At 43.7% G+C, this 20,998-nt stretch overlaps 2 protein-coding genes across 12 annotated transcripts in view; one reads left to right on the forward strand and one right to left on the reverse strand.

Annotated features, from left to right (window-relative positions):
* Positions 1-6,469, reverse strand: part of CHEK2 (checkpoint kinase 2) — a 46,462-nt gene extending 39,993 nt beyond the window's left edge. For 2 of the 8 annotated variants that reach the window (XM_087857187.1, XM_045791234.2), the window contains exons 1-4: positions 6,384-6,469; positions 5,962-6,068; positions 4,624-4,702; positions 3,262-3,589 (exon numbers count right to left, since the gene is read on the reverse strand). In XM_087857187.1, the coding sequence (XP_087713313.1) occupies positions 3,262-3,583 (322 nt within the window). In that variant the 5' untranslated portion in view covers positions 3,584-3,589; positions 4,624-4,702; positions 5,962-6,068; positions 6,384-6,469. The other 6 variants (XM_045791237.2, XM_045791236.2, XM_045791232.2 and 3 more) reach the window with 6 other exon arrangements.
* A 157-nt stretch (positions 6,470-6,626) lies between these two features.
* The window catches only part of HSCB (HscB mitochondrial iron-sulfur cluster cochaperone), a 38,062-nt gene continuing 23,690 nt past the window's right edge, over positions 6,627-20,998 (forward strand). The window contains exons 1-6 of one of the 4 annotated variants that reach the window (XM_087857192.1): positions 6,627-6,938; positions 8,221-8,317; positions 8,666-8,755; positions 9,388-9,532; positions 13,256-13,303; positions 15,912-15,986. In XM_087857192.1, the coding sequence (XP_087713318.1) occupies positions 6,703-6,938; positions 8,221-8,317; positions 8,666-8,755; positions 9,388-9,532; positions 13,256-13,303; positions 15,912-15,986 (691 nt within the window). In that variant the 5' untranslated portion in view covers positions 6,627-6,702. The remainder of the gene's footprint in view (positions 6,939-8,220; positions 8,318-8,665; positions 8,756-9,387; positions 9,533-13,255; positions 13,304-15,911; positions 15,987-20,998) is intronic. The other 3 variants (XM_087857191.1, XM_045791243.2, XM_045791242.2) reach the window with 3 other exon arrangements.

A 20,998-nucleotide genomic window follows, 5' to 3' on the forward strand; every position in this document is an offset into this window, starting at 1 on the left:
AAATAAATCTTTTAAAATAAATGAATAAATAATAAAATAATAAAAAACCTAAACTCATATAGAGCGTGGTGGTTATCAGGGGCTTGAGAGTGGGAAAATGAGGAGATGTTCGTTATAGGGTACAAACTTCCAAGTACAAGATAGTAAGTTCTGGTGATCTAACACACCGTGTGGTGTTTACAGTTAGTAATACTATATCATATACTTGAAAGTTGCTAAGAGCATAGATCTTAAATATTTTTTAAATATTTTCTTTTAAAGATTTTATTTTTATTTATTTGCCAGAGAAAGAGCACAAGCAGGGAGAGCGGCCGGCAGAAGGAGAGGGAGAAAGACTCCCCACTGAGCAACGAGCCCAATGTGGGGGTCAATCCCAGGACCCTGGGATCATGACCTGAGCCGAAGGCAGACACTTAACCAACTGAGCCACCCAGGCACCCCTTAAATGTTCTCACCACAAAGAAATAGTAATTATGCGATGTGATGAGAGTGTTAGTTAACACTATGGTAGTTATCATTTTGCAATATGTAACTATCAAATTAACACACTGTACACCTCAAATTTATACAATGTTATATGTCTATTATATATAAGCAAAGCCGGGGGGTGGGGCAGGGAGAGGACAAATTACCAGAGGAAAAATTTTGTAAACAGATAATGGTGATAGTTGCACAACATTTTTGTAGTTAATGCCACTAAACTCAATGGTTTACTTAATGGTTACAGTGGCAAAAGTTTTTGTTATATAGATTTTCCCACAATAAAAATAAGCAGACATGGGGCACCTGGCTGGCTCAGTCAATACAGCATGCAACTTTTGATCTCAGGGTCTTGAGTTCAAACCCCACAAAGGGCACGGAGCTTACTTTAAAAAATGAGGGGCACCTGGCTGGCTCAGTCAGAACAGAGTGCAACTCTTGACCTTCAGGTCGTGAGTTCAAGCCCCATGTGGGGTACAGAGATTACTTAAATAAATAAAACTTTAAATAGTAAGTAAACATTTAAAGAATACTTGGGAATACATTTTAAGATTTTAAGTAATCTCTACATCCAATGTGGGGCTCAAACCCACAACCCCAAGATCAAGAGTCACATGCTCTAACAACAGAGCCAGCCAGGCACCCCAGGAATACATTTTGTTTTTATTTTTTTAAAGATTTTATTTATTTATTCAACAGAGATAGAGACAGCCAGCGAGAGAAGGAACACAAGCAGGGGGAGTGGGAGAGGAAGAAGCAGGCTCATAGCAGAGGAGCCTGATGTGGGGCTCGATCCCGGAACGCCAGGATCACGCCCTGAGCCGAAGGCAGACGCTTAACCGCTGTGCCACCCAGGTGCCCCAGGAATACACTTTTTAAAATGCAAGACCTATATACTGAAAATTACAAAACATCACGGAACGAAATTAAAGAATACCTAAATACATAGCAAGACATCCCATGTTCATGGATCGGAAGACTTCGTATTATTAAGATGTCAATACTCAAGGGCACCTGGGTGGCTCCCACTCTTGGTTTCAGCTCAGGTCATGATCTCAGAATCATGGGATTGAGCCCCACATCGGGCTCCATGCTCAGTGTACAGTCTGCTTGTCCCTCTCCCTCTGCTCCTCCCCTCCATTCTCTCTCTCTCTAAAATAAAAAATAAATAAAATCTTAAAAAAAAAAAAAAGATGTCAATACTCCCCAAATTGATCGATAGATTCAATGTAATCCCTAATAAAATCCAAGTTGCCTTCTTTCCAGGAAGTGACAAGCTTGACCTAAAATTTGTATGGAAATGTAAGGGACCCAGAACAGTCAAAACAATCTTTAAAAAGAAGAACAAATCAGGACTCATACGCTGGATTTCAAAACTCACTACAAGCTACAACAATCAAGACGTTGTGGTACTTGCGTAAAAAGACAGACACACAGACCAAGAGAATGGAACTGAAAAGTTCAAAAATAAACCCTCACATTTATGGTCAAATGATTTTTGACAAGGGTGCCAAGACCATCCAACAGAGAACGAACAGTCTCTTCAAGGGGCACCTGGGTGGCTCAGTCGGCTAAGCAGTTGCCTTTGGCTAAGGTCATGGTCCTGGGGCTCCTGAGTTTGAGCCCTGCCTCAGGTTCCCTCTCAGCAGGGAATCTGCTTCTGCCTCTCCCTCTGCCTCCTCCCTCATGCTCTCTCTCTCTCTCTCTCACACATAAATAAAATATTCAAAAAAAAAAAAAAAAAGAATAGTCTCTTCAAGAAAGTGCTCAGACAACTGGCATATTTGCATGCAAAAGAATGAATTGGGACCTCTACCTCATACCATATACAAAAAGCAACTCAAAACGGATCAATGTAAGGGCTAAACCTATAAAACAATTAGAAGAAAACAGGCGTGAATCAATAACTAATAATAATAGATCCTATTCATTGAGCATCACCCACTTTACGCTGTTCACCCTATCAGGATTTTCACATGTATGTGATCTCACCTTTCAAAGTGATGCAGCCCACTTCACCCATTCTCACCATATCTCTGTTTGCCATTCACCATATATAAGCCCTAACTAAGCGTATCTTAAAACTATGGCTTCAAGGAGTAAAAAATAGCTCCAAATGCTTCTGAATTTAAAGTCATGCCTCTGAACATCCCTATATTATTTCTCCACTTCTTACAGTTTCATTTTCAGGTCTTCAAAGTTGGACATGAAATAGTGAATGAGTGATAAGGTACAAATAACACATCAGTCATTCATTTTTTTATCAAAATGCTATTTCACACATACCTATAGCAAGCCTTACTACTAGAATCAGGAAGTGTCACAGAGGATGAAAGTATTTAAATTGCAAGGCTGGCTATTTTGAGATAATAAGTAACAGTCAACAAATAGCCTTCTCTATTCCGAAACTGTAAAATGGATGTTCTGAAGCTGCCACAACAGGGGTTAAGGGGTGAAGTTTCTGTGATTAGCCCGTAACTGTTTGCAAGTTTGCATGAATCAGCATTTTTCTAGGGAAAGGGTCTTTTGCTCTCTTCAGATGCTCCCATGGACAGAACATTACAGATGCCCAATTAATATTTGTTGAAAGAATAAATGAAGGGGGATCCACAGCAGGTAAGAGTCAGTAAACTCCCCAAAACTGCTTCTTCCTTGGTTCCATCTTTCATCACCTTCCAACTCCGGAAACATTCCAGAAGTGTCTTGAGCTTTCTGCTCTAACAACCTTCTCTATTTTTTGTGAACAATTATAATTTTACGTGATATAACAAAGGGTCTTACCAAGATTGGGGAACCCATCCTGAAGGGCCCATAATCGAGCCCAAGGGGCAGGGACAGGCTCCTCGGGTTCCTGGTCCTCAGGAATAGAACAGAGTTCCTGAGTGGACACTGTGTCCAAGGAGCTCAGTGTCCCCGAGCTGGAGTGAGAGGACTGGCTGGATGTGGGTGCTGTGCTGGTGGAGCTGGACGTTCCTTGAGATTGTGATGAGGAGCCGTGCGTCTGGGAGGAGATGCCTTGAGACTGTGAGAAGCCGCCCTGGGGCTGTGAACAGGCGCTACTGCCATGGGACTGCTGACACTCCCCATCCGTCTCTCGAGACATCACGACCTCAAAAATAAGTATCCAATAATAAGGTGAAGTTTCAAGAAACAAGACTTGAAGTTCAAAAGTGAAGAATGGGGGGGCGCCTGGGTGGCACAGCGGTTAAGCGTCTGCCTTCGGCTCAGGGCGTGATCCCAGCGTTATGGGATCGAGCCCCACATCAGGCTCCTCCACTATGAGCCTGCTTCTTCCTCTCCCACTCCCCATGCTTGTGTCCCTCTCTCGCTGGCTGTCTCTATCTCTGTCGAATAAATAAATAAAAAATCTTTAAAAAAAAAAAAAAAGTGAAGAATGGGCAGAGGGCGCCTGGGTGGCTCAGTCGGTTAAGCAACTGACCCTTGATTTCGGCGGGGGTCATAATCTCAGGATCATGAGATGAGCCCCGTGGATCCAGGATCTGCGCTGGGTGTGGAGCCTGCTTGGGATTCTATCTCCCTCTCCCTCTGCCCCTTCACTCCCCCCCCCCACCTCCCCACCCCCCCAGCATGAGGGCAATCTCTCTCTCTCTTTTAAAAAATAAAAATAAAAAAGTAAAGGATGGGCATATTTATTTACATCAGGGGGGAAAAAAATCCAGAGTAAACATGTTTGGCAAAAGTTAAAATTCTAAGTTTAGATTGATCTATAGTTCCTCTGGGCTGAGGTCTTCATCATATCGCTTTTATTGGATAAGTTTTTTGTATGACAGCCACAAACCACAGGGAAAAGAAAGAAAAAATTATTTGAAGGTTATAAATAAGTTAAAAGAAATGGACTAATTAGGGGGTGGGAGGGAAGACTCATAACAGCTTACATTCATCTAATTTTTAAAAATTAGAAATATGGGGCGCCTGGGTGGCTCAGTCGGTTAACCGCCTGCCTTCAGCTTGGGTCATGATCCCGGGGTCCTGGGACTGAGCCCCATGTCGGGCTCCCTGTTCAGTGGGGAGTCTGCTTGTCCCTCTCCCTCTGGCTGCTGCTCCCCCTGCTTGTGCTCTCTCTTTCTCTCTGTCAAATAGATACATAAATTAAATAAAATAAAAATTAGAAATGAGGGGCACCTGGGTGGCTCGGTCAGTTAAGCGTCTACCTTCGGCTCAGCACTCTCCCTCTGCTGCTCCCCCTGCTTGCTCTCTCTCTCTGTCAAACAAATACATTAATAAATAAAATCTTATAAAAAAAATAAAAATTAGAAATGAAACTTACAAGGTATTCATTAATACAATCAACACTACACTTAAATTTCATGTTTTGGAACAAGAAAGGAGGGGAAGGGTCATGTGGCTTGCGGGAGAAGATGGGCAAAGAGAAACTATAAGCTAATTCACTGCACCATGCCAGGGGTGACCATTTACATAAAATGTCACAGATACCCCTCCTCCCCCAAGGCAGCCCCAGGACGGTGAAGACCACATCCTGTTTGTTCACTCTAGATTCCCTGACTCCTAACTAAGGGCCAGGCTATTAAAGAAGCAGAACACAAAGAAGACTGCTCTAAACAACTCCACCTAGCCCTTTGTGATGCTGAGTAACTGTAGGGGCTCACCTTTCTTCCTAAATGGCCTTCCAGCCCAACAGGACCCTACAGAAACAATTGAGTCACAGGAGACCATAACAGGTTCCCACCCATACTTTAGAGTTAATTTGATGGACAGTTCAACTTTGACAACAGAAACTATAATAAAGTCAAAGTAACTGTCAATCCCTAACTTTAAATTGCTAATATGATTTTTTATAAAAAGGAGGCGCGTTCTCTCTTCTCTCCAGATACCCAGACTCAGGCTCTTCCTACAGGAGAACATATTAACCTTACTCACACTAACTGCATTTATATAGCTTTCCAGATACAAGGATCCTGATGACTTTTTCTTAAACTACACCAGGAGGTGATGCCAGAGCTGAGTTGCCAGTCCAGGACCTGCAGCTCTAACACTATTACCTCAGTCAAGGCTGCAACCTCTTATAGCTTTTTGAGCAAGCCTTCTCCACCCTAAGAACTGACTAAAGACTGTCAAGAAGTGGTTGCTATCCTTGCTTATGGTAAGGGTCCAGTAGACAGAAACCACATTAGCCTCAGCCATGAGAAGTAGAAAGTATATGGAAATATTGGATGGAGGCAAACAAGTCTGGAATCAGATGCTGAGTGAAATCTTTGTATGACCTTCAGGCAGATCACCTCACTCAATACACAGATCATGAGCATTAACTGAGATGATACATGAACGTTCCTCCCTCAGTAATGCTTGATAATTAGAACAGAATTCCAGTCCCAAAGAATCTGACAGCCGGAAAAGGGTTTAAAAATGAGACACAACTTTTTTTTCAAATAGAGAAACTGAGTCCCAAGGTGGACTGGTGCCCTCCTACCCTCTCCTTGCCACCCCATCCCACACACTTACTTACGGACACTTGCAGGGCATCCTCCTACACAGGTCAGTGTGTCTCCAGTTCCTGCAGCGCCCAACTGCTAAGATTGGGTTCTCAACAGGTTTTTTCGAAATTCAATCTAAAATATGGTAATAATCACTAACATTTATATAACTCTTTACAAACCAACTTCCCTCTGATTTTGAACACAACTGTGTCCTTTCTTACCCTGCACGTCTGGGCCAGTTTGAGCTTGTAAGTAACAGGGGAAGTGAACTTCACCTCGAAATTCATCTACGAAGGAAGACAGTCGCCCACGCATTCCTCTCCTCCCCCCCGATCGAGGTCCAAAATCATATAAAGTGAAAATTCGGGAGATTCAGCGCGCACTAAGACCCTGGGGGTGGGAATCGAACCCCCAAACACCCAAGAGAAGTTCCCCACTATGACTCACCGCGTGAGCCCACCTGGAGCCAAACACTCAGCGCAGCCGCAGCCAGCGGAGTGGCGCTAACCCAGCACATACGAACTCCACCCTCAGCCAATCAAAACACCCCTCCGTCGCCCCCGGACCAATGAAGAGCGGCGGATGTGGCCCGCCACACGTAGACTCAATGCTTGCTGGGAGTTGTAGTTTAAAATGAGGAGCGGGACACTCAGAAACCAGGATCCCGCCCCGTCAGCTCCCCAGCCAATCAGCAGCACTAGTCTAGTCGGCCTCTCTTTCGGGGTTGCCCCCCACAGGTGACTGCGGCAAGATAGGCCGCAGCCAGATGTGGGGCGGGAGAACTGGCGCCTTGCTCCGGGTGTGGGGGCTGTGGCCGGCAGGGGTCCTCGGAAGGAGACCACTAAGCTGCAATGCTGCGTCTGTGGCGGGAAGCAGTTCCCCCCAGTGTTGGAACTGCGGCGGCCCAGGGGGCCCCATGCGGGGGGACGGGTTCTTCTGCCCACAGTGCCGCGCGCTGCAGCCACCTGACCCCACTCGAGATTACTTCAGCCTCATGGACTGGTACGGGAGGCCGTTTCGGGAGGCACGCTGGGGCGAGAGAGACGTCAGGGGCTGGCGAGCAGGGGGTTGGGCCGATAGTGCTTGGGAAGAAGACGGGACCGGTTAGATCGGTGGGCGGAGCGGTAGACAAGTAGGCGTGGGGCCTGGGAGCACGGAGGGTGCGATTGAGGCCAGGGAGAGAGGAAATTGAGGGGTGAGCCTGAGAATAGGGCCTCTGAGGAACGGAGACTAGAAGGGAGGGAGGACTGGAGGGGCGGGGAAGGAACTTAGGGGAAATTGAAGGATGGTGGTTTCAGTGGAGGGATACCTGAGGGGTGGGACCTGAGAGAAGTTGAGGGGCGGGGCCTGAGAGAAGCGTACTGGAGGGGCTGCAGAAAGACTTGACAGATAGGATGAGAATGGTTAAAGTTGAGTTGAGACTTTTAAGAAAGGAGTACTGAGGTTTTATCCAAAATAAGGAAGTAAAGGAGCCTCCAGTTTGTGAACACGTGGAGATAGGAGAGCAGTGCGCCTGGAGAGGCCTTGGAAGCTCCTCGGCCCTTTCGCCCATGCATGTTTTCCATGTGGTCGTTCCTAAGTTATATCCTTTTATAATAAAACAAATCTAGTAAGAAAAACAAAATAGGGTGTAAAAGCACCGGAAAACTTAATATTGCAGGCTGAGTCTTAGGGAGAAATGAGAAGTGGAGGGAGAGAGTCAGAGAAGTGGCTGTTTTTCTGTTTTCCTCCAAAGTCGAGGAGCTTGGAGAGGTGATGAGATTGGGGCAGAGCTACACTGTTAAGACAGGGCAGGCTCCGGGAATGGAAAGTGAAAGGAACTGCGTTAAAATAAAGTGAGAGACAAAGATGAAAGGACCTGGACTTTCGAAAGATAGGGTGGGATTCAGGAATGGTCCTTTCCCTTAACTCTGGGATCAGCCCCTACCACTCACTTCGCACTTAGGATGTGCTGCAGTGACACTATTCTTTATGTTCTGCAAGCATGCCAAACTTGTTCGCACCTCAGGGCCTTTGCATGTTCCCTCTGCCTCTTGGTGACTTTTTTCTCTGATCTTTGATTATTTTTCATCATCATTCAGGTCTCAGCTCAAATGTCATCTCTTTGTCCACCACATGTACCACTTTCTCTGACCCTATTCTCTTTTCCTTCACAGCACTTTTTGAAGTTAATCTTTCTCTACATGTTTATTGCATTTCCCCCCATGAGAACAGGAACCAGGCCCATAGTATACAAATCTATAAATATTTGGCGCATGATTTTTATCTCCCAATTTCCTTACAGCAACCGTGCCTTCAGAGTTGACACAGCAAAACTCCAGACCAGGTACCAGGACCTACAGCGTCTTGTCCACCCTGACTTCTTCAGCCAGAGGTCTCAGGTAGCCTGTTGGCCACCCCTAATCGTACAAAACACTAGTTTACAGGGGATGGGTGGCAGTGGCCTTGTGGCAAGGTGATTATCAGAGACAGAGCTAAACAATCAGCTCCACCCTGGGGCAGCCTGACCCCAGCTAGCCAGGCTCTGAACCTTCCCTGCACTCACAGCTTTTACCTGACTTCCCAGAAGAATTAGAACCCATTAGTTGAAGATAAAGACAGCTCATCCCACACCAGCTGTACTTGGGAGACTTACTTAGTTGTCTGCCCATGAGTATTTTATGAAACAGTTTGTGAATGTAATGTGGCTGATTTGGATGTAATAAGATTATCTTCATCTCCACTAACAGACTGAAAAGGACTTCTCAGAGAAGCATTCAACCCTGGTGAATGATGCCTATAAGACCCTTCTGGCTCCCCTGAGCAGGGGACTATACCTTGTAAGGTGATTTCCCAACCCTTGTATTCGTGACTACATGATATCCGTTGGGCTGTGGGACAGCTGCTCCCCTGTATTCAGCAGAAGAGTGCTTGAGACCTGAGCTAGTCTAGGGACCCAAAGATAATTAGTCGCAATGATACTGCATGAGAATAGTTTTCTCTGAGTATTTGTAAATCTTACTTGCCTGACTGCATTTTTTTTTTCACCATTTTCTATAAATTTCAAGGATTGCATGGTGATAGCATTTAGGGAAGAGTAATTTGGGGTTTTTTTGGTGGGGGAGAGAAGAGTTTAGCATCTTAGAATTTTAGGATTTAATAGAGCCTTTACAAATACGTAGTTCAGTCTCCCAAGTGGAGGAACAACGCCCCCAGGGTCACACAGCTACAGGTAGGGGAGAAGAATCCTGTCCCAGCACTACTTTCTCAGTCCAACTTTCCCGTACCTTACCTTCATACTTTCACTATTAAGACCGTTCAATTTTTTGTTTTTTGTTTGGTGGTTTGTTTTTTTATTTTTTGGTTTTTTGTGAATGGTATTCTGTTCTATTCTATTCTGTGAGTAGGATTTATGACTCTGGGCACAGTCTCTTCAACCAACGTTACTTTTCTCTGCTTTATGTCCCAATAGCTAAAGCTCCATGGAGTAGAGATTCCCGAAGGGACAGATTATGAAATGGACAGGCAGTTCCTCATGGAAATAATGGAAATCAATGAAAAACTTGCAGAAGCTCAAAGCGAAGCTGCCATGAAAGAGATTGAATCTATTGTCAGAGGTAAAAGATAAAATACCACTGAATGCATTTTATTGCTGTTATGAGTACATGTCCAAGGTTAGGTGAAAAAATGAATATAAAGACTACATACAGGTCATCATAATGATCCAGGGAGTATTTTTTTTTTCTTGGTTATTCTGAAACCAATTTTGTCTGAAGGTTAGACTTGCAACATCTCTTAACTTTCCAGAAGGCAGCTTAAACCAAGAATGTAATAATATTTTGCAGATTGCAATCCTCCTTCCTACCCATGACATTTAGATGTTATTATTGTCTCTGACAAGAATAATTGGTCCTTAGAAGTTCATGGAAAAGCCCAAGGTCACATTGTAGAGGAAAGATTGAAAAACTGACTTCTGATCGCATATTGCTTTGTTTTCCACTTTATTTCACACTGTATCAGTCAGGGTTCTCCAGAGAAACAGAACCAATAGTATACATGTATATATGGAGAGAGAGAGAGAGAGAAACCTGTTTAAGGAATTGGCTCACAGAATTGTGAGGGCTAACAAGTCCAAAATATGCCAGACAGACCAGCAGGCTGGAAACTCAAGCAGGGCTTCTATGCCCACATTATCCAAACTAATCTTTACTTAGAGTCAACTGGTTGTAAATGTCAATCACATCTACAAAATACCTTCACAGCAATATCTAGACTAGCGTCTGACCTAAGAGTTGGGCACCATAGCCCAACTAAGTTAACACATAAAATTAACCATGTCATGTAAAAAAGTTCCAAGTTCTCACTCCACTTGTATGCACGCATGTGCATACAAATGTTTGTGGCGTGCTCACTGTGTATCAAACATTGTGCAAGACACAGTGAACAAGAAAGACATGGCCCGTGTCTTCATGGAGTTTATATATTCCAACTCAGTATCCAAAATGGAATTCATGAGCTTCTCCCCTCCCTCCTAAAAAAAACAACCTATTCCTTTGCTGATGTTCCCTAAGTGAATGACACCATCCAGTTGTACAAGTCCAAAACACTGAGGAGGCGTTCCTACCAACCTCCCTTTCCCCCATAGGCAGTCATCACCAAATCTCGAAATGCTGACCTTCTAAATATGTCCCAAATCTGTCTGTCTGCACTGCCAGCACCCTGTTCCAAGCTGCCATTCTTTCTCACCTGGACAACTGCAATAGCTCCAGACTGGTCTAGCTTTACCTTCAATCGAATATATTCCTACGGCGTCACTTATGAGAGCTTTCGAAACCCAAATCTAATCATATTACCCTTGGTCTTGCTTTAAAACTTTTAAGTGGCTTCCCACTGGTCTCAGATTAAAGAGCAAAGTCTTTAGAAGGGCTTACAAGGCCCTGCATGATCTGACGTCTGCTTCCTCCCATTTGCCCCTCTACTCTAGCCATTTCTACTTCCTCATCTGTACTAATCAGCTCTCTACGCTAGGGCCTTTGCATATGCTGTTCTTTTACTTAAAACCCTCTTCTCCTCCTTCCTCTAGTGAACTCTTCCTCTTCCAGGGCTGGGGGCAGTCATCACTTCCTCAGAGAATCCTCAGAGAACCTCTTTATCTGTATCTTTTGACAGTGGGTACCTCTCCCTTGTAGGACTAATCACAGTAATAACCTTACTGTTCTACATGAGATTATTTGGCCAATGTCAGCCTCTCTTCCTCCTTAGACTGGAAGTTCTGCAGAAGCAGAAACTGTGTCTGCTTTTTGGTCCCATCATGTCCTCAGCCAAAGCAGTAGTACATGGTGTATAACAGGGGCTCAGTAAATATTAATTGAATGAATAAATAATGAATAAAGAAGCTAAAATCAGTAAAATGGCAGTGGGCAGAGGGGATGTCTATCAGCTAGGGATGTACCAACAGCCTTAGGGCTGGGTGGTATTGGAAGAGGACCTCAGGGCTTACAATCAGAAGCCCTGTCTGCACAGCTTTGGAAGGCAGAGAAACATGATGCTCTGCTGTGAGGGGGTCTTGGGTGCAGTGTCAACACTGCCATTGACTTTATATGTGACCTTGAGCAAGCGACTTCACCCCTCTGAGCCTCAGTTTCCTCATCTGTAAAATGGAGCTAACATTGTACTGGTTGTTGCAAGGATTAAATTAAATCAAATTAAACACGTAAAACACATAACACAGTGCCTGTCCCATAGCAGGTGCTCAGTCGCTGGTGGGAGCTATTTTAGCCCTATAGTGAATGTCTGGTTTCATTTAGATTAATTCCTAAGTTTCCTCCCCTACAGGCATTTGCTAAGGCCCAAAGTCAGCAAATATTCAAAGGCATAGAGCTGGTTAGATCTGGGCAGAACTTCTGAGCCTCTAGACTTCTAATCCAGTGTTCTTTTGTCAACACCACGTTGCTAGTTTCCCACCACTGTCTAGGAGTCTAGAGACTTGGGGTGTGCTCCCAGCTCCTCCACTCAACCAGCCATATGACTAGGGCCGTCTCCCAATACCTGTACTGCCTACAATGGAGGTATAATGAATTTGAAAGTGCTTTGAAAGCAGGCGCCGTATAAGTGATTGATACTTTTTATATCGGGAAAACACACATAGTAAAATTCTTCATTTCCTAATGAGGACACAGCAGAAACATGAGGTAGCCCCTCCTTTACCTTCTCTGGCATCTTCTCTCTTATGGTACAATATGATCTAAATGGTTCATTTTCCTGGAAGGCTGTATAATTTGCAAGTGGTTGTTGGAAACACTGTAATGCCCTACCCATAGGCAATCCCAGTTCGCGAATTTTCTCCTACCTGAAATCTGGAAAATTCAGACTGCTTCGTGGAGACAATCAAAACATTTCCTTGTCCTATTTTTATTTTTATCTTTTTTAATGATTGTATAGCCATTTTATAAGCCTTAGTGATTGGCACTCAAACCTTTCAGAGGTAGAAAATCATAATGTGGGTAGGGTCAGCTGCACTAAACAGAAGCTGCCGGGGCGCCTGGGTGGCTCAGTCAGTCACGGGTCCAGTTCTTGGTTTCAGCTCAGGTCATGATCTCAGGTGGGATTGAGCCTCAAGTCGGGCTCTGCATTCAATGGAGAGTCTGCTTGAGATTCTCTCTCTCTCCCTCTGCCCATCCCCCATGCATACATTGCGTCCTCTCTGTCTCTCTCTCAAATAAAATAAATCTTAGGGGCGCCTGGGTAGCGCAGTCGTTAGGCGGCTGCCTTCGGCTCAGGGCGTGATCCTGGCGTTCCGGGATCGAGTCCCACATCGGGCTCCTCCGCTGGGAACCTGCTTCTTCCTCTCCCACTCCCCCTGCTTGTGTTCTCTCTCTCGCTGGCTGTCTCTCTGTCACATAAATAAATAAAATATTTTTAAAAAGGGGGGGGCCTTTTTTAAAAAATAAATAAATAAATCTTAAAACAAAACACAGGAGCTGCTGTCATGGTACATGTGGACCCAGGGCTTATGAGGCCTTACCCTGGAATCTAAGCTCCCTACTGCGTTGTGTTGAAAGCATCTACAAAGTGTTATATTCACATCATTGCTCTATATAAATAGAAGAGTTAGGGGCACCTGGGTGGCTCAGTCGTTAAGCTTGTCTGCCTTCGGCTCAGGGCGTGATCCCAGGGTCCTGGGATCGAGCCCCGCATCAGGCTCCCTGCTCTGCTAGGAGCCTGCTTCTCCCTCTCCCACTCCCCCTGCTTGTGTTCCCTCTCTCGCTGGCTGTCTCTCTCTCTGTCAAATAAATAAATAAAATCTTTAAAAAAATTAAAATTATGATTTTCTCTTTCAGCTAAACAGAACGAATTGACTGACAATGTGAGCAGAGCTTTTGAACAAGGTACTTTCCTCATTTCTTGACTTTCTTGAATATGGGAAGAAACTGTAAGCACTGAGGTGTAACCATCAGTTCAATAAGTAGCTATTATATACCCATCCTATGATAGGTACATGGGGAGCTATGAAATATAGGCAAGTGGACATTTCTCCCTTCAAGGATTCACAGCCTTGCTGGAGGAATAAGCTGTGTGCCAAAACCCAGTGATATGCCATGAAAGAGTAGATGAAAGTGCTTCTGTTCCCCTTTAGCAAGTAGAAGTTAAGTTACAGGATGTAGGCTGAAGCCAACACAGGCGGATCCTGAGGCAAGGCTGCACAGTCAAAATTTGGCAAAGCCTGCACACCCCTTTCCTCTGCAAAGCCCAGAAGGAGAGGCCCACGGCAGAGCTATGCCCAAATTTCAAAAAATGGGATGTTCACCCTGGTCCCCATTGCTCCTGGCTTTCAACTCGAAGAGGTTCAGTCTATTTCCAGCTATTTTGAAGTAAGAACAGTCTTTCTCTCCATCCCAGACTTGTGCCACCCTTAAGTAAAGGAATAATGGCCCTTTGGCTGAAGGATCATTTGATTGCAGGAAGCAGAAGGCCACTCAAGTTAGCCCAGATAAAAAGGAAGTTGTTATTAGGAATTAGGACTATCTCCCCGAATCCACAGAGAAAGTCCCTGTGATGATCATAGTATACGGTGTGATAAGAGCTCTTCTGGGGCAAAGCCTGGGAACCAGAAAGCAGTCTGGAATCAAAACTGTGGTCCTGGACTTGAAGCCTATGGCAGTTTCATTCCGTCCTCTTCTCGTCACTATAAACCAGTTCCATCCACTTCCTCATTAGTGTACAGTGCTCCAAAATGGGCTCCCCCGCTGGCTGACTCTCTCCCTGGCTGACTCCTTAGTTCGCCTAGATCCATTACCTTCTAAGAACAAGGACTTTGACCATTCGACTAAAGTCCCCTAGACCCAACTCTAGACTCCCAAGGGGGGGGGATTTGTTTGGCCCAACTTGAGCCAGATATCCGATCAGCTAGTGCTGAGGGGACAGGCTTACACAGTGTGCAGTCCAGTTTGCAAGGACTGTAGAAGTCCATTCTGAGACACAGGCAGAGGGAGGGTTTCTAAAAGGATGTCAGGGAAATACAGATTAACAGCCTGATATGTCTGCCTGAAATCCAACCCACTGGCTATTCAGGTGTTTCACCAGGCCTCACCCCCATCTCCTACTGCACTTTTGTAGATTTTTTTTTTGTAGATTTTAAGAAGAATAAATAATATTTAAGTATAATTTAAGGAATAAAAACAGAAGAAACAGCCTTGTCCCCACCACCCAGCTTAAGGAATAGAACATGCAAAGAAGATACACGAATAGTCAGTAAGCACATGGAAAGATGTGCAACATCACTAATCATTAGGCAAATGAAAAACCAAAACCACACGAGGTACCACCTCATACAGATTACCATGGCTGGTATTAGAAAACCCAGAAAATAATAAGTATTGGCAAGGGTCTGGAGAAGTTGAAACCCTTGTGTATTGTTGGTGGGGATGTAAAACAGTGCAACCACTATGGAAAACATTATGGCGTTTCCTCAAGGAATTAAAAATAGGATCCCCATAAGATCTAGCATTTCCACTTCTGAGACTATGCCTGAAGAATTGACAACAGGGACCCGAAGAGATGCTTGTACGCTGTCAACGGTAAAGCCAGATACTACTTAAAGTAGTAGGGATAGATTTTAATCAGTAATAACTATTGCAATAGGGAAGAGTCTGGTACGAACTGAACTCCCGATTTATACAGAGATTACTGGGTGTTTAAAGAGAGAATGAAGGATGCCTGGGTGGCTCAGTTGGTTAAGCATCTGCTTTCAGCTCAGGTCATGATCCCAGGGTCCTGTGAGCGAGCGACACATCGGGCTCCCTGCTCATCAAGGAGCCTGCTTCTCCCTCTCCCTCTATCCGCCCCCCTGCTCATGGTCTCTCTCTCTCTCAAATAAATAAATAAACAAAAGCTTTTTAAAAAGGGAGAATGAGGGAATAGGGAGGGGGATGAGCAAGGTCTCAGTAGATTCTGGGAAATGAAAAATTACAAAAAAGGGAAGGTAGTGGAGGTGGGTCCAAGTGAAACTGATCTGGGTTTTCTAACTGGGCTTATTAAAGCTAGGCTTCTATCCTCCCTCTGGTACTGGGAGACAGGGGTCCTATCTTCTGGCGAACAGTAAGAAAGAGACGGGAAGAAGAGACATTCTTCTTTCCTCTGAACAGTGTAAGTCCATTTCTCATTTGATCACCCTTTGTTTATAAAGGACTAGCTGAACCATCTGTTGAGACTTGGTAGAAGAGGATAGTTGCTGGATGATGTGAGCAACCAGGCATTTAATGAGGAGCATCTCTATGGAAACAAAAAGAAAACAAAGGCTAATGGTGGGAACAGACTATAAACCCAATTTCTGAGTCCAGAGGGCGGGCAGTCACATGAGAAGACACTGAACTCTTAAGCATCTTTACATGGTGGTGTGAGGACAGCTGTGGCAATCTGATAGATTTCTTGTTTTATAGTTTGAATGTTGGTAGTGATGCCATAGACGTCAATGTCACAGCCATGGCTATTTCCCAGAGCAGAGCATGGAAGACACAGGACTTCTGGTGGACTTTTGGGGTAGCCCAAGTGTCAGCAAGTCCAGGCACAAAGGTTGCCCACTGTTGTGTGATGAGTTCTTTGATGCTTATATCAAGTTGTCTGGCCTTAGCTTACAGGGCGTTTCAGATCCCAGAGGAAAGGGCGACCACAAGACCACCTAAGTTCCAGAAAGGATTAGGTTTTAGTTCTCAGTGATGCCAAGTCAGGAGGGAAGGAGAAAAATGGGAAACAGCGCTTTGGAGAGTTGTAACCAGATACTGAAGGAAACTCGGAGAATTAAGAATTTTCTAAGGGCTTGGGGCTCCAGGGTAGCTCAGTCGTTAAGCAGAGTCTGCCTTCAGCTCAGGTGTGATTCCAGAGCCCTGGGATCGAGCCCCGCATCAGGCTTCTCTGCTGGGAGCTTGCTTCTTCCTCTCCCACTCCCCCTGCTTGTGTTCCCTCTCTCACTGGCTGTCTCTCTCTCTGTGGAATAAATAAATAAAAAATCTTAAAAAAAAAAAAAAAGAATTTGCTAAGGGCTAAAAACGAAAAAAGAAAAGAAAAAAAAGGAATTTGCTAAGGGCTGACAAAATGTGTAAGATGGCAGGATCCAGTTTGATTTACAGGAAGATAATAAAACCTCAAGACTAGATTCTGGGTGTGATATACTTTTCCACTGTCATAAAATTTCTATCTACGGTCAACCCCCTTTTTAATCAAAGGTTATCAAGGTAAGAATAGTTTTGTTTACAAAATAACTTTAGTTGCATTAAAGTTGGCCTAATTATTTACATGAGTGCAATGAGAATAGTAATCAACAATACAGACCTTTTGAAATTTTCTTTATGGAAGTTTTTATAAGGAATCTCAGATTGGACTTTAAAGGGCCCTCGATGAGGGCAACTGTGTGTCTCAGTCCGTTAAGCATCTCACTCTTGCTTTCAGCTCAGGTCTTGATCTCAGGGTTGTGAGTTCAAGCCCTGCATTGGGCATGGAGCCCACTTAAAAAAGAAAAAAAAGTCTCTCAATGTTAGGAAGTCAAACCAAGAATTTGCCATCGGATGTCACCTGTACTACCTATAGATTTGGGTGAATTCTTCTCTTCTTGAGGTTCCCCAAAACATCCTAAATTTCCTGGACCTGCAGGGAAGTGACCTTCTTTATTCACCTGTAAGGCTAAGAACCCTAAAGCCAGGTGCCAACCCATTTTTTTCCAAAAGGGCTTTGTAAGCTTTGGCTCCATAAAGTCAGCCTTACTTCCTTAAAATTGTCTGTTTGGTCTGATTTTGTGCATCATTTTCAAATGTGACGTTCCAGTCAAAGCCATGGTCATATAACCAATGTTTTAAATTACGTCCTATCACAAAAAGGACAGATTCTTGCTGAGCCTATGCAAATAGTTACATTGCCATGAAAATAAGACTACTCAATAATAGTTTCAGAGTTTTTTGAGGAATCGGGCAGGGAAAAAAGATAAATGTTTTCATTTTGTTTACAAAAGTAAAATTTATTTCTTAAATTCCATATATGAGTGAAATCATATGGCATTTGTCTTTCTCTGCCTGACTTATTTCACTTAGCTTTATACTCTCTGGCTCCATCCACATCATTGCAAATGGCAAGATTTCATTCTTTTTTATGGCTGAGTAATATTCCATTGTATATCTACATATATATACCACATCTTCTCTATCCATTCATCAGTGGATGGACACTTGGGCTGTTTCCATAATTTGCTAATGTTGATAATGCTGCTATAAACATTGGGGTGCGTGTATCCCTTCAAATTAGTACCTTTTTGTATTCTTTGGGCAAATACCTAGTAGTGTAATTGCTGGATTGTAAGGTAGTTCTATTTTTAACTTTTTAAGGAACCTCTAGATGTTTTCCAGAGTGGCTGCACCAGTTTGCGCTTAAGAAACAAAACAAACATGGGGCGCCTGGGTGGCTCAGTCAGTTAAGCGTCTGCCTTCAGCTCAGGTCATGATCTCAGGGTCCTGGGATTGAGGCCCGAGAGTCAAGCTCCCTGCTCAGCGCGGAGTCTGCTTGTCCCTCTCTCTCTGCCCTTCCCCCTGCTCATGCTCTCCGTCTCTCTCTCTCTCTCCCTCTCAAAATAAGGTCTTTAAAAGAAACAAAACAAATTGGGGGTACCTGAATGGCTCAGTCGGTTAAGCTTCCAATTCTTGGTTTCAGCTCAGGTCATGATAGCAGGGTCCTGAGGTAGAGCCCCGAAGTCAGCGTGGAGTCTGGTGGGAATTTTCTCTCTCTCTCTCTCTCTGCCCCTCCCACTTGTGCTCTCTCTCAGTCTCTCTCTAAAATAAATACATAAATCTTTAAAAACAAACAAACAAAGCAAACAGTCATAGGGGGAGAAAAAGAGAGGGGCGCCTGGGTGGCACAGCGGTTGGGCGTCTGCCTTCGGCTCAGGGCGTGATCCCGGCGTTCTGGGATCGAGCCCCACATCAGGCTCCTCCGCTATGAGCCTGCTTCTTCCTCTCCCACTCCCCCTGCTTGTGTTCCCTCTCTCGCTGGCTGTCTCTATCTCTGTCGAATAAATAAATAAAATCTTAAAAAAAAAAAAAAAAAGAGAGAAAGGCAAACCAAGAAATAGACTTCACAATAGAGAAACTTGATGGTTACCAGCTGGGAGGTGAGTGGGGGGATGGGTTAAACAGGTGATGGGGATTAAGGAGTGCAGTTGTGATGAGCACTGGGTGTTGTATAGAATTGTTGAATCACTAAATTGTATACCTGAAACTAATATTACACTGTACGTTAACTGGAATTTAAATAAAAACTTACATAAATACAAAAAAAAAATTTTTTTTTTTTTTTTAAGTAAAATGTGGGGAACCCGGGTGGCTCAGATGGTTAAGTGTCTGCCTTCAGCTCAAGTCATGATCTCCAGGTTCTGGGATCGAGCCCCCCTTACCCCCCCCCCCAGTCCGCCTCCCTGCTCAGCGGGGAGTCTGGTTCTCCCTCTCCTTCTGCCCCTTCCCCTGCTCATGCACTCTCTCTTTATCTCTCTGTCTCAAATGAATAAATAAAATCAAAAGAAGTAAAACTTACATTGTTATGTCATGAAGCCATTGGCTTTTTCATTCTAGTTTTGGAAATCCTAACTTAGTTTATTGTTTTGATCTCAAGGTTATTTAAGCAATGCCATCAGAAGCCTGTGCCTGGTACAGTCCTTCTTCATGAGACTCTGAGACCGTCCCTTTTTGTTAAACACATATCTTCTGGCACATAGCTGGTTGCAGGAGCTTTTAGGAAAGCATCAGAGTAAAACCACAGCTATCTGTGGATAGCGAAAGACATAAAATGACCACAGTTAAAGATCTGATGAGAGTTTGTTATAAAAATAACTCAGTTGACAAGGAAATTTGGTTGTTTCTGTGACATAGAACATTTTAACATAATAACTAGACTAGTAACATTATACCAGGATATATTATAGTGAGGGCATTGGCAAATTTCTAGGAACTTTATAGAATTTCTAAAATAATAACATTCTGCTCATACAAATGTAACCTAGAGAAGATTAGATATCTCTTCTTTGACGTGGTTCCAATGCAATATAATTTAATCAAATAAACCAAATTAGATTAACATCTCTCTTTGGAAAGTGAGAGAACAAACCCTTCGAGGGTTTCCAGGGATCCTCTCAGAAAATTCAAAGTTAGTTTGAGGTCAGGAAGACTTTATTTAGAATTCGATTTTGGGAAGTTGTCCAAAATGTCAAATGCTTTAAATATATAATTAAATAGGATCATAGGTCGTTGTAAAACAATACTTAGTTATCCATTTAACCAATGTGGTGATAAAAAATTTCAAAGACAAATGCAGGAGGTAACATAAAAAATAAAGAACCTTATCCCTGAATAGTGAGAAGACTTTGTTCTCTTAAGTAATGAAGGACGTGATAAAGACAACTTGAAGCATACAAAATTATTCTGATAAGACACAGAATATATGTTACCTAGGCAGGTAACTCAAAAGGTAAAGAAAAATCTTTTACAGTCTTTTATTAAGACCAGACCAATAATCAAAAAAACTTTGCCATTTTTAAAAAATATTTTATTTATTTGTCAGAGAGAGAGAGCACAAGCAGGGGGAGCGGTAGGCAGAGGGAGAAGCAGACTCCCTGCTGAACAAGGAGCCTGATGCAGGACTCAGTCCCAGGACTCTGGGATCATGACCTGAGCCAAACACAGATGCTTAACCAACTGAGCCACCCAGGCATCCCAAAACTTTGTCATTTTAACAGAGAAAACCAAACTCTGGTTTTGTCACTACACTACTGAGATTAAAATTCATTTCAAGAGGCACCTGACTGGGCTCAGTCAGTGGAGTGTACGAGTCTTGATCACAGGGTTGTGAGTTCAAGCCACACGTTGGTTGTAGAGATTACTTAAAAAAATAATAATAATAAAAGCTTTTTAAAAAATTAAAAAATAAAGTTCATATAAAAAAAAAAAAAAAACACCATAGGTGCACCTGGGTCGCTCAGTCAGTTAAGCACCTGCCTTCAGCTCAGGTCATGATCCCAGTGTGCTGGGATGGAGCCTAACATTGAGCCCCACATTGGACTCCCTGCTCAGCAGGGAGCCTGCTTCTCCCTGCTTGTGGTCTCTGACCCTCTATTTCTTGGTCAAATAAATTAATTAATTAAATATTAAAAAAAAACAAAAACAAAAAAAACTATATAATTATAAATCCACTTATTCTTAGCCAGCTTTTTTTTTTTTTTTCAAGATTTTATTTATTTGACAGAGAGAGACAGCGAGAGAGGGAACACAAGCAAGGGGAGTGTGAGAGGAAGAAGCAGTCTTCCCACCAAGCAGGGATCCCGATGTGGGGCTCAGTCCCAGGACCCTGAGATCATTACCCGAGCCAAAGGCAGACGCTTAACAGCTGAGCCACCCAGGTGCCCCCTTTTTTTTTTTTTTTAAGATTTTATTTATTTATTTGACAGAGAGAGCACAAACAGGCAGGGCAGAGGGGCAGATGGAGAGGGAGAAACAGGCTCCCAACTGAGCAAGGAGCCCGATGTGGGGCTCAATCCTAGGACCCTGAAATCATGA

This window comes from Ursus americanus, chromosome 30, assembly GCF_024610735.1.
Source record: "Ursus americanus isolate L20-20 chromosome 30, mUrsAme1.1.p, whole genome shotgun sequence".
In the NCBI taxonomy this organism is placed as follows: Eukaryota; Metazoa; Chordata; class Mammalia; order Carnivora; family Ursidae; genus Ursus; species Ursus americanus.